The following is a 12265-nucleotide window of genomic DNA, read 5'->3' on the forward strand; positions in this document are numbered from 1 at the left end:
TTGGTTAGAGCAGCGGCACGGAACGCCGGAGGTCGTGAATTTTGTTTTTCAAATTTTATTTGAGAGCACAAAAATTTTAAAAGCAAACTTAGGCGCAATGTACGTTCCACGTTTGAATTTCGGAAGAAAAATCAACAAGACGGCGTTTATCATGTTATTTGAAGTCCATATATTACACCTTAGATCATTTATATGTCTAGATCCACTGTGAAAACGTTAAAAAAATTGAGGGTTACAGTTAACCTTTATTTTGAGTAATGGACGCACACTAACACAAAGTGATATACAAATCACGAGTGTAAGACGTAGCTTGTCACGCACGCTAAAGTAATATAAATTTACTTTTTCATCTGTTGTCTAGCAGGAAGAGGCTCTATTTAGACTGATAAATTATCTAAGTTTTATATATTACAAAAGAACATAATATTGCAAATGCGATGCGTAATTAAGGCGCGGTCATACCTCAATATCCACAAAAATTGGTTTCTTAGAGAGTCGATTACAATATAACGCAATGAAAATATTTTGACGCAAAAAATACAGTGCACAAAGAAGGACTTAAATAAAATTGTGAACCGAATAGAATATTTATACATAATTTGAAATATCCAATAAAAAATTCGAAGTTGCTTCCCAAAAATAAAGTCAAAAATCTCCGAATTTTCAGCTATAACAACATTCTATTTTTAAAGATTTTAATAGAATTAGTAATTTTCTAAAACTTAAACCGAACAATTTTTCAATTTAATATGTAAAGTTTGAATAAACAAAAGAAAATCAGTAAAATAAATGCCCATTTGCAGCTTAGCCACATGATCAACACAAATATTGTAGGGTTGGTTGTACCGTTTTCAATCCTAGTCAGTCCGCGCCTTAAATCAACTCGTACAGTTGAAGTAACTTTATTAATATGCTTGCTGTTTCGATACGAGGGTGAAAAGAACAGAAGTATATATAATAATTACCAGTTAATAGACATCCAATAAATCTCAAGAGAGCCAATGCCCACCGGTGTGAGCTCGAAGGGATTCTGTCGCTGATTCTTCTCCACGCGACATCCACCGGCACGTAGAAGATGAGCGCGTATGAGAGTATCATGACACAGGCCACCAATAACTTAGCTGCTTGGGCCAATCTGTAAGGATATATTAAAATTAGATTTAAAATTTTTTAATCAAAATAGGATATAATTTCACTTATTAAAAACTACCACCCCTTCGAATAAGTATGCCTCAGACCTAAGAAGAACGGGCGCAAGAAACTCAGCGGAATGGTTACAATGTAATTAATAATAAGAAAAGGTAACGAAACGTCGGATTAATAAAAATAATAATAAAAATGGTACTCGTCGCAAAAACTATTGTAGAATAGTGTTTTAATACTTTAAAAAGTGTTTTATATAAACTTGGGTTTCTTGGTGGTTGGGATCAAAAGCTATTCAGGTTCAAACATTTGCTACAAAGTAAAATCAGGTTTGTTCACCACAACGTACCAACTATGGCAGGAGACAAGGACCGACGAGCGGGTCGTCACTAGTTATGGAATAGTTCTGCTTCTTTTACCATGGGGAAGCTCCTTACCATGTCGGCTGGATGGGTATCACACTATATGTGTCTCGGTTTGAAGGGCGCCGAAGCTAGTTAAGTTACTGGAATACTCTTCATCCCAGTACTAATAAAAATTAACATCTTATATGTGAAAGTCGAGGGCAATGGCAGTGCCGGTGATATTTAGGGTTTTCCGAGAATCCTGCATCTCTATGCATTAAGCGTCAGGGCGTATCATTTACCCTCAGATTTTTTCTCATAAAAGGGAGATAAGTAGATACTCGGAAAAGATATGGAACATGTTTTAAGTGATTCAATTTATTCACTCGATGAATACACCGCTAAAATTGCGCTATATTCATTTCAGAGTTCCGTGATGCTTTTGTTGGGTAATGGAATGGATTTGTTTATATTTGTGTTGAGGAAATGAGCTATGGGAGCGATTCTTTGTTTAACCCCACAGGAGTTCGTTCGTAGTGAATAATATTAAATAATTAAACTTGATTGCGTGGACTTATTATGTAATTAAAAAACGGGTTATAGAAAGTGCTGTCAATCTACTGTTCGAAATATTTATATTTAAACTATTTTATTTTGTTCAATATCAAGTATTTTATTCAAACTAGATTATAAAATCGCTTATTCAGTATCAAGAACCAACCCAATCGAGAATTTATGGCTTAGATCGCCTAGGCTTCATAAAATAAGTAATTTGTTTCAAGTTGCGTCGTGTCCTTACATCTACCTAAATCGTGTACATTTCAATAAAATCTGTACGTTACACGAATGTTGATCGCAAAGGCTTTTTATTACACGCTTTTTATTAGCTTCACCTGTATGTATGTGTGTTTGTAACCGACTCATTATGGGCGCGATTTTGATCCACTTTAAACGGCCAGATTTGGTTCAAACTTCGTATATTTATCGAGGGCCGATGACAATATATTAATTTGATAAATTATTCCATTCTCAATTTGCAAAATAAGATTTTTGTTAATTTATATATATTTTTTTCATCTAACGTCGATAAGGCAGGAATCCATGTTCACTTTAGATTTCAGATATTATCTTTTCAAGCGTGTTTTTTAGTTTTTTCAAACTATTTTTATATTGTTGTAGATTATTGGAATTACAAGTGTAAATGTGTTCCTTCAGTCATATTAAGGAACTGAACGCCTGCCTGTTTACTATAAATAAAGTAAACAATTATGCATTTGAACGATCTTAACGTAACACAATAAAAGCCCAATAAGAGAAAAGAGAAGAAACAATTTGTTCATTTTTAAAGTGATAACCTACACTTCTGGGATTAATTACACAAATTAAATTTGAAGACAAGATTTATTAAAGATGCACGACTCGAACCCACGACCACTCGCGTTCCGTGCGAGTCCACTTCCACTGAGCCAATCGTTCGAGTGATGTATCCCAGATAAGTCTGCGCATAACGCGAGAGGTCGCGAGTCCTGCATCGTAAATAAAGTTTGTTTTCCAATGTACTTTGTGTAAAAAGAAGAAACATAGTTAGCATGGTATGTTATGTATGTATAGGTAAATGTTATGATGTAATAATATTTTTACCATATCATTTGGTGCATACTTACATTTCATCACGAGGTAAGTTGAGTGTGAGACTTCCTCTGACGTCCTCTCCGAAGCTCAGGTAGCCACTGAAGCCCACAAAGCCGTACAACGCGACGACAGCAGTCATCGCTGTATTAAGAACTCCAGGACAACCCAGAAACTTATGTGGTTTTATCATCTCATTCTCTATTGGCATCACAACGCCAATCCCCTCCATAGCAAACAGACTCGTGCTGAAATATATGAAGATTAAAAAATAAAATATTAACTTAGTGCGGGATTATAAAAATAAATTATCCTGGGCCTCTCAATTGAGGGTTTTTTTATAGAAAAGGAGGACAAACGAGCATTTGGGTCACCTGGTGTTAAGTGATCACCGCAGGCCATACATTCTTGTTACACCAGAGGAATCTCGAAAAAGGGGGCTCAATGGTGAGAGTCAACGGTTCAACAGACGCTTTCTTTCAATCCAGGGATCCACCCTTTCCACAAGGAAAGCAGAAAATAATTAAAAGTTTGCTAGGCACGTGGGTCTTGATGTCTAGCAACAAAATTCTATAATTGGAATCATTGGCATTTCCATAAACGATCTATAGAATGTTTTGGTGACATCTTTTTTCATGAGGAGGGGTATTGGTATTTTTGCTAGGTATTTGTATAAATGTGACCGATTATTGTTTTCTATTCTTTATAGATTTGGAAAACAACATTGACAAATTGAAATGTAGATTCAGAATCGACGGGTCACATATAATTAAATCTTAAGTAATCTTAAGTATTCGTTATTTATATAACTACTTTAATAGATCGGGTATTGAAATCCATAAGAGTGTCATTAATTTGATCAAAAAATTCTTTTTTGTCTCGAAATTGTTTTATAATTTCTATATTTTGCGTCTCTTATAATTTTTTTGACATTTCATATTTGTAATTATAAGTAAAAAATATATTTGGATACTCTTATCTCTTATGTGAGGTAACTCGAAGTTTAAAATTACTTCTCCGAATCATGTAATTCTGTAGAGACAAAGGTAAAATGAAGACCAAAAGTTTTAAATTTGGAATAACTTCATATCGCGTTTATCAATAACACAGTTAAGTTAATAAGTGTAAATAAATTATAAGTACCTTATAAAGCTAGGAATGCCCGATATGGATGTTGCAAGGCTTCTACTAGAAACTGGAGGGGGATCTCTCAGGCAGTAATATACAGAGATACATATAGAAGCTAGCCAGACGAAGTTCGCGAGGGCAGAGAAGGGCACCAGGTACTTCAGCTTTGTGATCTGGGTCAAGGGAAGGAGGATCACGAGCGTCAAGCCGCAGTATATAGTCACAGACCATGATGGACCGCCGTAGTAGTCCGAAACCTGCAAAGAGATATTGTAATAATAACAACTATGCGTATGCAAAGTGATGCCAAAAGATTAGAACCAGTGGGAGGCTCCTTTGCACAGGATGCCGGCTAGATTATGGGTACCACAACGGCGCCTATTTCTGCCGTGAAGTAGTAATGTGTAAGCATTACTGTGTTTCGGAATGAAGGGCGCCGTAGCTAGTGAAATTAGTGAGCAAATGAGACTTAACATCTTATGCCTCAAGGTGACGAGCGCAATTGTAGTGCCGCTTAGAATTTTTTAGGTGTTTCAAGAATCCTGAGCGGCACTGCATTGTAATGGGCAGGGCGTATCAATTACCATCAGCTGAACGTCCTGCTCGTCTCGTCCCTTATTATCATAAAAAAAATCGTGAACGTTTCGACTTCCTTGAAGCGAAAAAAGAAACAAATAATAATAAATTAAAACAAACTGTAAATTTATATGAAACCTTTAATTGCTGACAAAAGCAGAGTTGACCTCAAAGAGTGATATAAATCACTGACCTCTACTATATACCACTGTACTGGCGGCTGTCATAGTGCTTTTGTGCCTGTTTGATATTCGCCATTTTGGCGCTGTTGGCCATGTAGCTAAGAGTCTGCGGTACTAAAACTAGTAATGACAACCTCAGCAAACATCGATAGATGGTGGAAAACTATTTACAAAAAAAAAATATGTACTTTATAACGTTGATTCTTAAAGTATATATAACACGGAAAACGGAGGAAATTAATTCAAAATGCAAAAATACTTTAGAGTTTTTTTTTATGAAAATAAGGGACGAGACGAGCAGGACAATCAGCTGATGGTAATTGATACGCCCTACCCATTACAATGCAGTGACGTTCAGGATTCTTGAAAAACCTTAAAAAATTCTGAGCGGCACTACAATTGCCCTCGTCACCATATGACATTAGATGTTTAGTCTCATTTGCCCAGTAATTTCACTAGCTACGGCGCCTTTCAGACTGAAACACAGTAATGTTTAGACAATACTGCTTCACGGCATAAATAGGCGCCGTTGTGGTACCCATAATCTAGCCGACTGCCTGTGCAAAGGAGCTGGTACTGGTAAAAAGAGTACTGTACGTTCCTTCGTAGCCATTTGTATTATACTTCAAAATTAGTTCTCTAGACGCTCGCGAGTGGCGCTTCAAATAGGCACAAAGTTTGGTGTCAAACATATGGAACAGCCAGTCCAGTATTTATATCAGTGGATATTAATACTTAAGGAAGTTGACATGACATAACAGGATCACTTCAAGAATCGATAGCTGATGTCATTAGACCAAGAAATAAGTATAAGATACTAACATAGAAGGTATGTTTTCCAAAATATGATTTACTGACCTGTTTAAACGATTCGGCTACAACAACGATATAGACACAACAGGCGCCAATGTGAGTCACCGCTAAAGCCCAATCTGCCAGCTCCCTGAAAAAGGAACAATATGATCTTTATATTCATATATCTTTATTACGCTCTAACAATAGACAAATCACGTCATATAAAACTTCCCAGCGAATACTCCCAAAGAAGTGCCGCTTGCGCCTCTCTTCCCCAAGAGATGGTCGCCTCCGATGTAGGCTTAGAGGGCACACTGCACATAGCCAACCTCAGGTGGTGTTTAGTTTAGGCACTTAGATTCTTATGTGAGTCCCAAATAACCAACGCAGACTTAGGCTGCGTTGGTATGCATGAGCAATGACCACCTCCCTCCCGTCGTTATCGCGGAGGGTAGCCCTTTCCCATTAGTCTGGTAGGTAGTCTGAGCGCAAAAAAAAAGTCATATAAAAACAAAGCCGAAATATGGAATACACCACAAGTGACATCATAATAAGCTTCGATTCCTATATCTATACATTGTCGCATTTACTCCAGTTGTCTAAAATATTCTTGGCCTTATTGGCAGCAATGCAAAACATTTACTCAGTTAGGTTTTGATTCGGACAGTGACAGTTGACACACGACTAACGGCCGTTCCCAATATACTATCTACAGATAGAGATAAATTACTACCTTCTACTGTAAGTAATTAGCAGTCAATAATCTGAAGCTGTCCCAATATACCCGATACGTAATTCTTATCGCCTTATTTTGGGCCGCGTGATTTGCAATTTCCATACAAACTTCTATCGCTGGTAAGCTATACGTCCTCGCATAGACAGACAGTGTACGGATAAGGTAAGTTTATTGGAACAGAAAAGTCAACGTTAATTACGATTTTTATCTCATGTAGGCCACAACCGGAGATAGACTGAATATTGGGAACGGCCGTAAGGAGAAAAGTATGCTTTAATTGTCTTTAAGCACACTTTTGCCGTTCCGCTATCAAACTGCAAATGATATGTCCTTATAGGTGTATAGAATGTCATTGCACAGTAATGATTAAAATATAGCATATGAAATCATATTTAACACCGTACAGCACCATATAAACAAATTGCTTTTTACAAATACTATTCATATTTAAATCTTTTTCTTATAAAAAATTAAATTGTTATATTAAAGAACATACATACATACATACATAAACTCACGCATTGTTCCTGTCTGGGTAGGCGGAGACAATAGAATGCCATTTGCTTCTATCCTTACAAACCTCAGGCCCTTCCTCTACATTCATTACACTTTTCATACATGCTCGCCGGTTGCGGGTGCTTCGGACCTCACCTTTTCTCAAAACGTCCCCAATTTGGTCGACGAATGTTCTATGAGGTCTCCCGCGACCGACTTGCCTACACACACTTGCCTTATATATTTGATGCGTCATTCTTTCTTCACTCCCAAACACCTCACAAACCATTTCGGCAGATATTAAAGAACTTAATAAGATTAGACGTTGTAGAATTTTTGTAAAAGATATGTTTTTAGTTTTTGGATGAATAGATGGATTTTGGGTTCTGAATCGATTGAATCTTTCATTGTATAGAATCATGGTCGATGTGGATAGAGTGTGGGCGAGACAATTTTTACTTGTGTTAATAAATATGAATTTTCACGAACGAATTTTCAATTTTGTGTTAGCTTAAATTTGAATTCGTAAGTAGAATATTTGATATTCTATTCTCCTCCACTCCGCTAAGGTAAGAAATAACATTAGTTTGAAATAAAATATTCACATTTTAATAGATATTTCTTAATTCTTATGGCGCGTTTGGAAAACATGATGAGCGTTTCATTTGCATCTCAAGATATTCTTGATAATGTTTTTTATGTGTAGAAGCACATTAATGAATTTCGTAGACACTAGATTTGTAACAATTACAATGTTAACACGAGGAATAAACTGAAACTTCTTATGCCTACTACTCGATCTTTTACAACATGATTGTAGAAAATGCACAAAACAAAGGTGTTGCCAAATTCAAATGAAAATTCTCACCCGCGGATAGTGACAATCGAGGGTGGCAATGTCCTACTTATGTCACGTGATGCGTATACGATTTATTTTCCCACCTCGATGAAAAGCAGTCTTTTACTCCCTGGTACGAGGGACAAAAGTGGTCGATTCTCTCCCGGCAAGACGACTTTTATCCCTCGTACCAGGGACTAAAAGCGAGCTTCTCATCCAGTTGGGAAAATAAATCGTATACGCACCACGTGAGATAAGTAGGACATTGCCACCCTCGATTGTCACTATCCGCGGGTGAGAATGACCTACTTTTCTCCCTAGGTGCGCAATATACTATGATACCACAGACTTTCCCGACACCATTATAATAAGAACGACTGATAAGAAAAAACCGCCAGATATGGGAGTCGGCAACACTGGAGATTTAAAAGATGCCTTCAGGGTTCTCTGAGAATATACTCTTATATTGATGGTCGTTACAAAACTTATATCGGTTAGGGAGTACTGTAGCAATTATAGATAAAAAAGTCGCTTAAATTTCACCTGGATGCCTTTAATAAACAACCTTTAACAGGACCGCGATAAAGGGAGTAAAGCAGGGGAGGCTTTTACCCAGCAGTGGGATCAGATAGGCTTATAAAAAAAAAGTTTCAACGACTAATATCAAGTTTACCCGGGTTTTGCCATCGTCTGTTGTTTTTTAAAAAATAAGGGACGAGACGAGCAAGGCGTTCAGTTGATGGTAATTTATACGCCCTGCCAATTACAATGCAGTGCCGCTCAGGATTATTGAAAAACCCAAAAATTCTGACGGGACTACAATTGCGCTCGTCACCTTGAGACATAAGATGTTAATTCTCATTTGCCCAGTAATTGTAATAGCTACGGCGTTCTGTGCAAAGGAGCCTCCTACTGGTTAAACTTGTGAAGTGAAAGTGAAAACTCCGTGAAGCCTGAAAGACCTTTGACAATGTTTTTTGGACGTTCGTGTCGTACGTTATCCATTTTCATGACCAATTTTCAATCAATCATCAGATTTTCAATCTCTTCAAAAATAGTTCAATTCCATTACGTCAACAATCACAAATGAGTACATTAGGATTCTTTCAGTGAGCTCGTGTCTCACGTAAATATCGAGTTTTTTGTGTATCTATCTTTTTTCAAGTGGGTAGAAACTGTTTTCTGATAAATGTAAAGTTCTTCTTTGTCGTAACTACTGATATGCCGATCTTGCTCCAGATTATCGAAAATGGCGTCGATAATATCTGTAAAAGGGTCAGGATAAGACCAGATCGAGTGTTCCTTTAACTTCAAAATCGATATCAAATGTCTTGAGTTTTATATAAAGTATTTTTTAGCATAAAAAAGATTCGGCCTAGTATCGTAAATTAGCTCTGAAAAAAAAGAGAAGAAAAGAAAAAAATAACCAACGTAATCGAACTACACGGGAAGCACCAGCTTTCAAATAAAAAAAAATCAAATTCAGTTCACCCAATAGAAAGTTCTGAGGTAACAAACATAAAATGAAACCGACGAAATTTGAACCTCCTTTTTTGAAGACGGTTGAAAATACGATGATTAATACTTGTTTACAATAAACTAAATGTCAATAACGAAACTCACCGAACAAATGGTGCCAATCTTCGCACTGATTTGGGTCCGTTTTGAAATACAAGGTCACACGTATCTGCATAGCCCAAACAAGGTTTTTTGACCTCAGCGCAAAGTTGTTGCGACGTCTTGACCTGTAATAAAATATTTTATTAGGTGACTCAGTAGCTCCAAAACAGGTAACAAGATCTTTATTTTTTATCTTTGGCTGCTTATAAAAATATATGGTTATGTTTACAAAAGGCATAAAAGGCATTTATTTTCTCAAAATTGATTCCTTTAGAATTGTTTTTGATGTCATTTCTAATATACTAGATACAACTACCGCTTAGGAAACAAAAGGCGCTCTGAGAGAGAAGAAGCGGCGCAAGAAACTCTCCCAGCATTCTTTTTTTGCGCTCTTTTCAATAAAAATATACAACATTGTATAGTCATTTTTATTGCTATAAAATAATCATAATCTAGTCCCAGGCTGTCCGATCACTTAGATATTCAGCTGTAGTAATAGGAGTTACGACAGAGCCATTTTTTTACAAAACGTTTAAATTTATTTATTTATAATGCCTGAACAGTCTGGGACTTTCTTATAAAATGTATACATTTACCCTTAAAGCTATTATGTATCTGATGATAAATATGTAATCTATACTAATATTATAAAGCTGCAGTGTTTGTTTGTTTGTTTGTTTGAACGCGCTAATCTCTGGTACTACTGGTTTGAATGATTCTTTCAGTGTTGGGTAGTCCATTTATCGAGGAAGGCTATAGGCTATGTTTTTTTTTTCAAAATTAGGGATCCGTAATAAAATTGCTATTTTGTAACACAAGGTGTAAAATCGAAAACCTATTTTTGCGTGCGCTGCAAAAAATATTGACAATAGAACAAAATGATGATGGCTATAATATAGGCAATATTTTATTACTTATAAAACTATCGCGTGAATTATACTTTATATGGCAAAACAACGTTTGCCGGGTCAGCTAGTTATTTATATATGATTTAGACGATTGATCTATTAGGCGAAAATCTAACAGAATTATGAGATTAATGAATTAAAAAGACCTCTATTTTTACTCCTTATACCTGCTCGATTTCCGAAACTACAAGTCCTATGAAAAAAGGTTAAATACTAAAGTTGTAGGTAGTAAAAATATCTACAACTTTTGTATTAATTTTCATTTCACAAAACCACAAAATTTATGAGAAAAATTCAAATAACCGAGTTTTTGGTTTTTGTTTTCATGGAAAAGGAGGACAAACGAGCGTACCTGGTGTTAAGTAATCATTTCCGCATTTATTATATATATCACATCACTGCATTATTTTTACAAAAAAATATTTGCACGAAATTAGGTTCATCACTCGTTTTAAATAACCAAAAAAGGCCGACCATTGTAAAATTTGCTTTTTCACTGTAGAGTAACATACAAAACAGAATTATAACATTTATAACTACTTATTCGAAATTCCTGCCTAAAATTGTAGATGTTATAAGTAATACATACTGCTTTTTTTTTGACATGGCCTATTGACGTTTTTGTTCATTAATGTCTTCAGTAATGATTACCGATAAACTTGTTTTTTTTTTTTAAATATATTTCATGCGGATGGAATTCCGGTAGTCAGATAGTATTCATATTCATTCATTCATATTCATATTTATTTATTTGCTTTTAAATAGGTGGTACAAATTTGGCCTTACAATAGCTTAAAGTATCTCCTTTTTAGCCATTACCAATAGCATGCAAACTTGGTCTTGGGTAAAAATTGTATTACAATATAAATTAACTTATTTTATATAACACAAAATTATAATTTGATACAATACAAAAAAATATATTGAAGTCAAGATAAGAATAATTCACTTAGAATGCAATCTCAAAATCCTTTACTCTTTGTGTTCAAAAACTCTTCTATAGAATAAAATGTGTTTTGAAGAAGCCAACTGTGTAAGGATACCTTAAATCTTGAAAAAGGTAACGGAAGGGATCTTATTGAAAATTTTCATGCCCATCCAGAATCAATTTTTCTGAAATAAAGTGCTATGTGGAACGACTCTAGTCACTAATCTATCAGCTTTCCTAAGTATCTAGTACTGTTACATATTTACATATCCAAAAACTATACTACTTATTCTCTATAATTATTTGGTAGTATAGAATCTAAAATCTAAAATACCTCCTGTTACTGTTATATTTAGTAACAATTTTTAAGATTGTACATATATTATATTGTTGACACTAGTAACGTGATGAAACGGTGTGAAAATGAAAGTTTTTGTTCAGAAGATTATAATATGAAAATTATGCATTGTTGACACTCGGTGAAAGTATAATTTGTGATCAATAAGCATAAATGCGACATACTGACTACTGATGCTATCTATATTAAAATGAACTCAAGCTCCTTATGATAAAGTCGAAATTCTGTTGAATCCACTTGAGGAATACTTTATGCAAAAATATATTAACACAATGTAAATGTCAAAATGTGTTGTTACGTTGTTATGTAACAGTTTATTCAATATTTGTCTTAATTTACAAAATATTGTATTATAACTGTTTTTACATATATCGTTTCTTTTTAAAGTGAAACTTTTATTACATCGTCTCAAACTTTTTACACGAATCAAGTAAACCCAAGATCTGAATTCTAAATATTATATGCTATTATAGTTATTTCTAATCATAGTGATAATTATAAAAAATAAAATGTAATAGGTTCTAGTAATTACTAAAACAGAAATGTAGTTAAATAAATGTAATTCTTAAAATTGGGATATTTTTT

At 35.0% G+C, this 12265-nt stretch overlaps 1 protein-coding gene across 2 annotated transcripts in view; it reads right to left on the reverse strand.

The window, feature by feature from the left end:
- The window catches only part of LOC126977016 (proton-coupled amino acid transporter-like protein CG1139), a 49541-nt gene that overhangs the window by 554 nt on the left and 36722 nt on the right, over window positions 1–12265 (reverse strand). For both annotated transcript variants that reach the window (XM_050825665.1, XM_050825667.1), the window contains exons 5-9: window positions 9490–9611; window positions 5861–5945; window positions 4260–4501; window positions 3152–3364; window positions 966–1135 (exon numbers count right to left, since the gene is read on the reverse strand). In XM_050825665.1, the coding sequence (XP_050681622.1) occupies window positions 966–1135; window positions 3152–3364; window positions 4260–4501; window positions 5861–5945; window positions 9490–9611 (832 nt within the window). The remainder of the gene's footprint in view (window positions 1–965; window positions 1136–3151; window positions 3365–4259; window positions 4502–5860; window positions 5946–9489; window positions 9612–12265) is intronic.

The sequence above is a fragment of the Leptidea sinapis genome, chromosome 43 (assembly GCF_905404315.1).
Source record: "Leptidea sinapis chromosome 43, ilLepSina1.1, whole genome shotgun sequence".
Lineage (NCBI taxonomy): Eukaryota > Metazoa > Arthropoda > Insecta > Lepidoptera > Pieridae > Leptidea > Leptidea sinapis.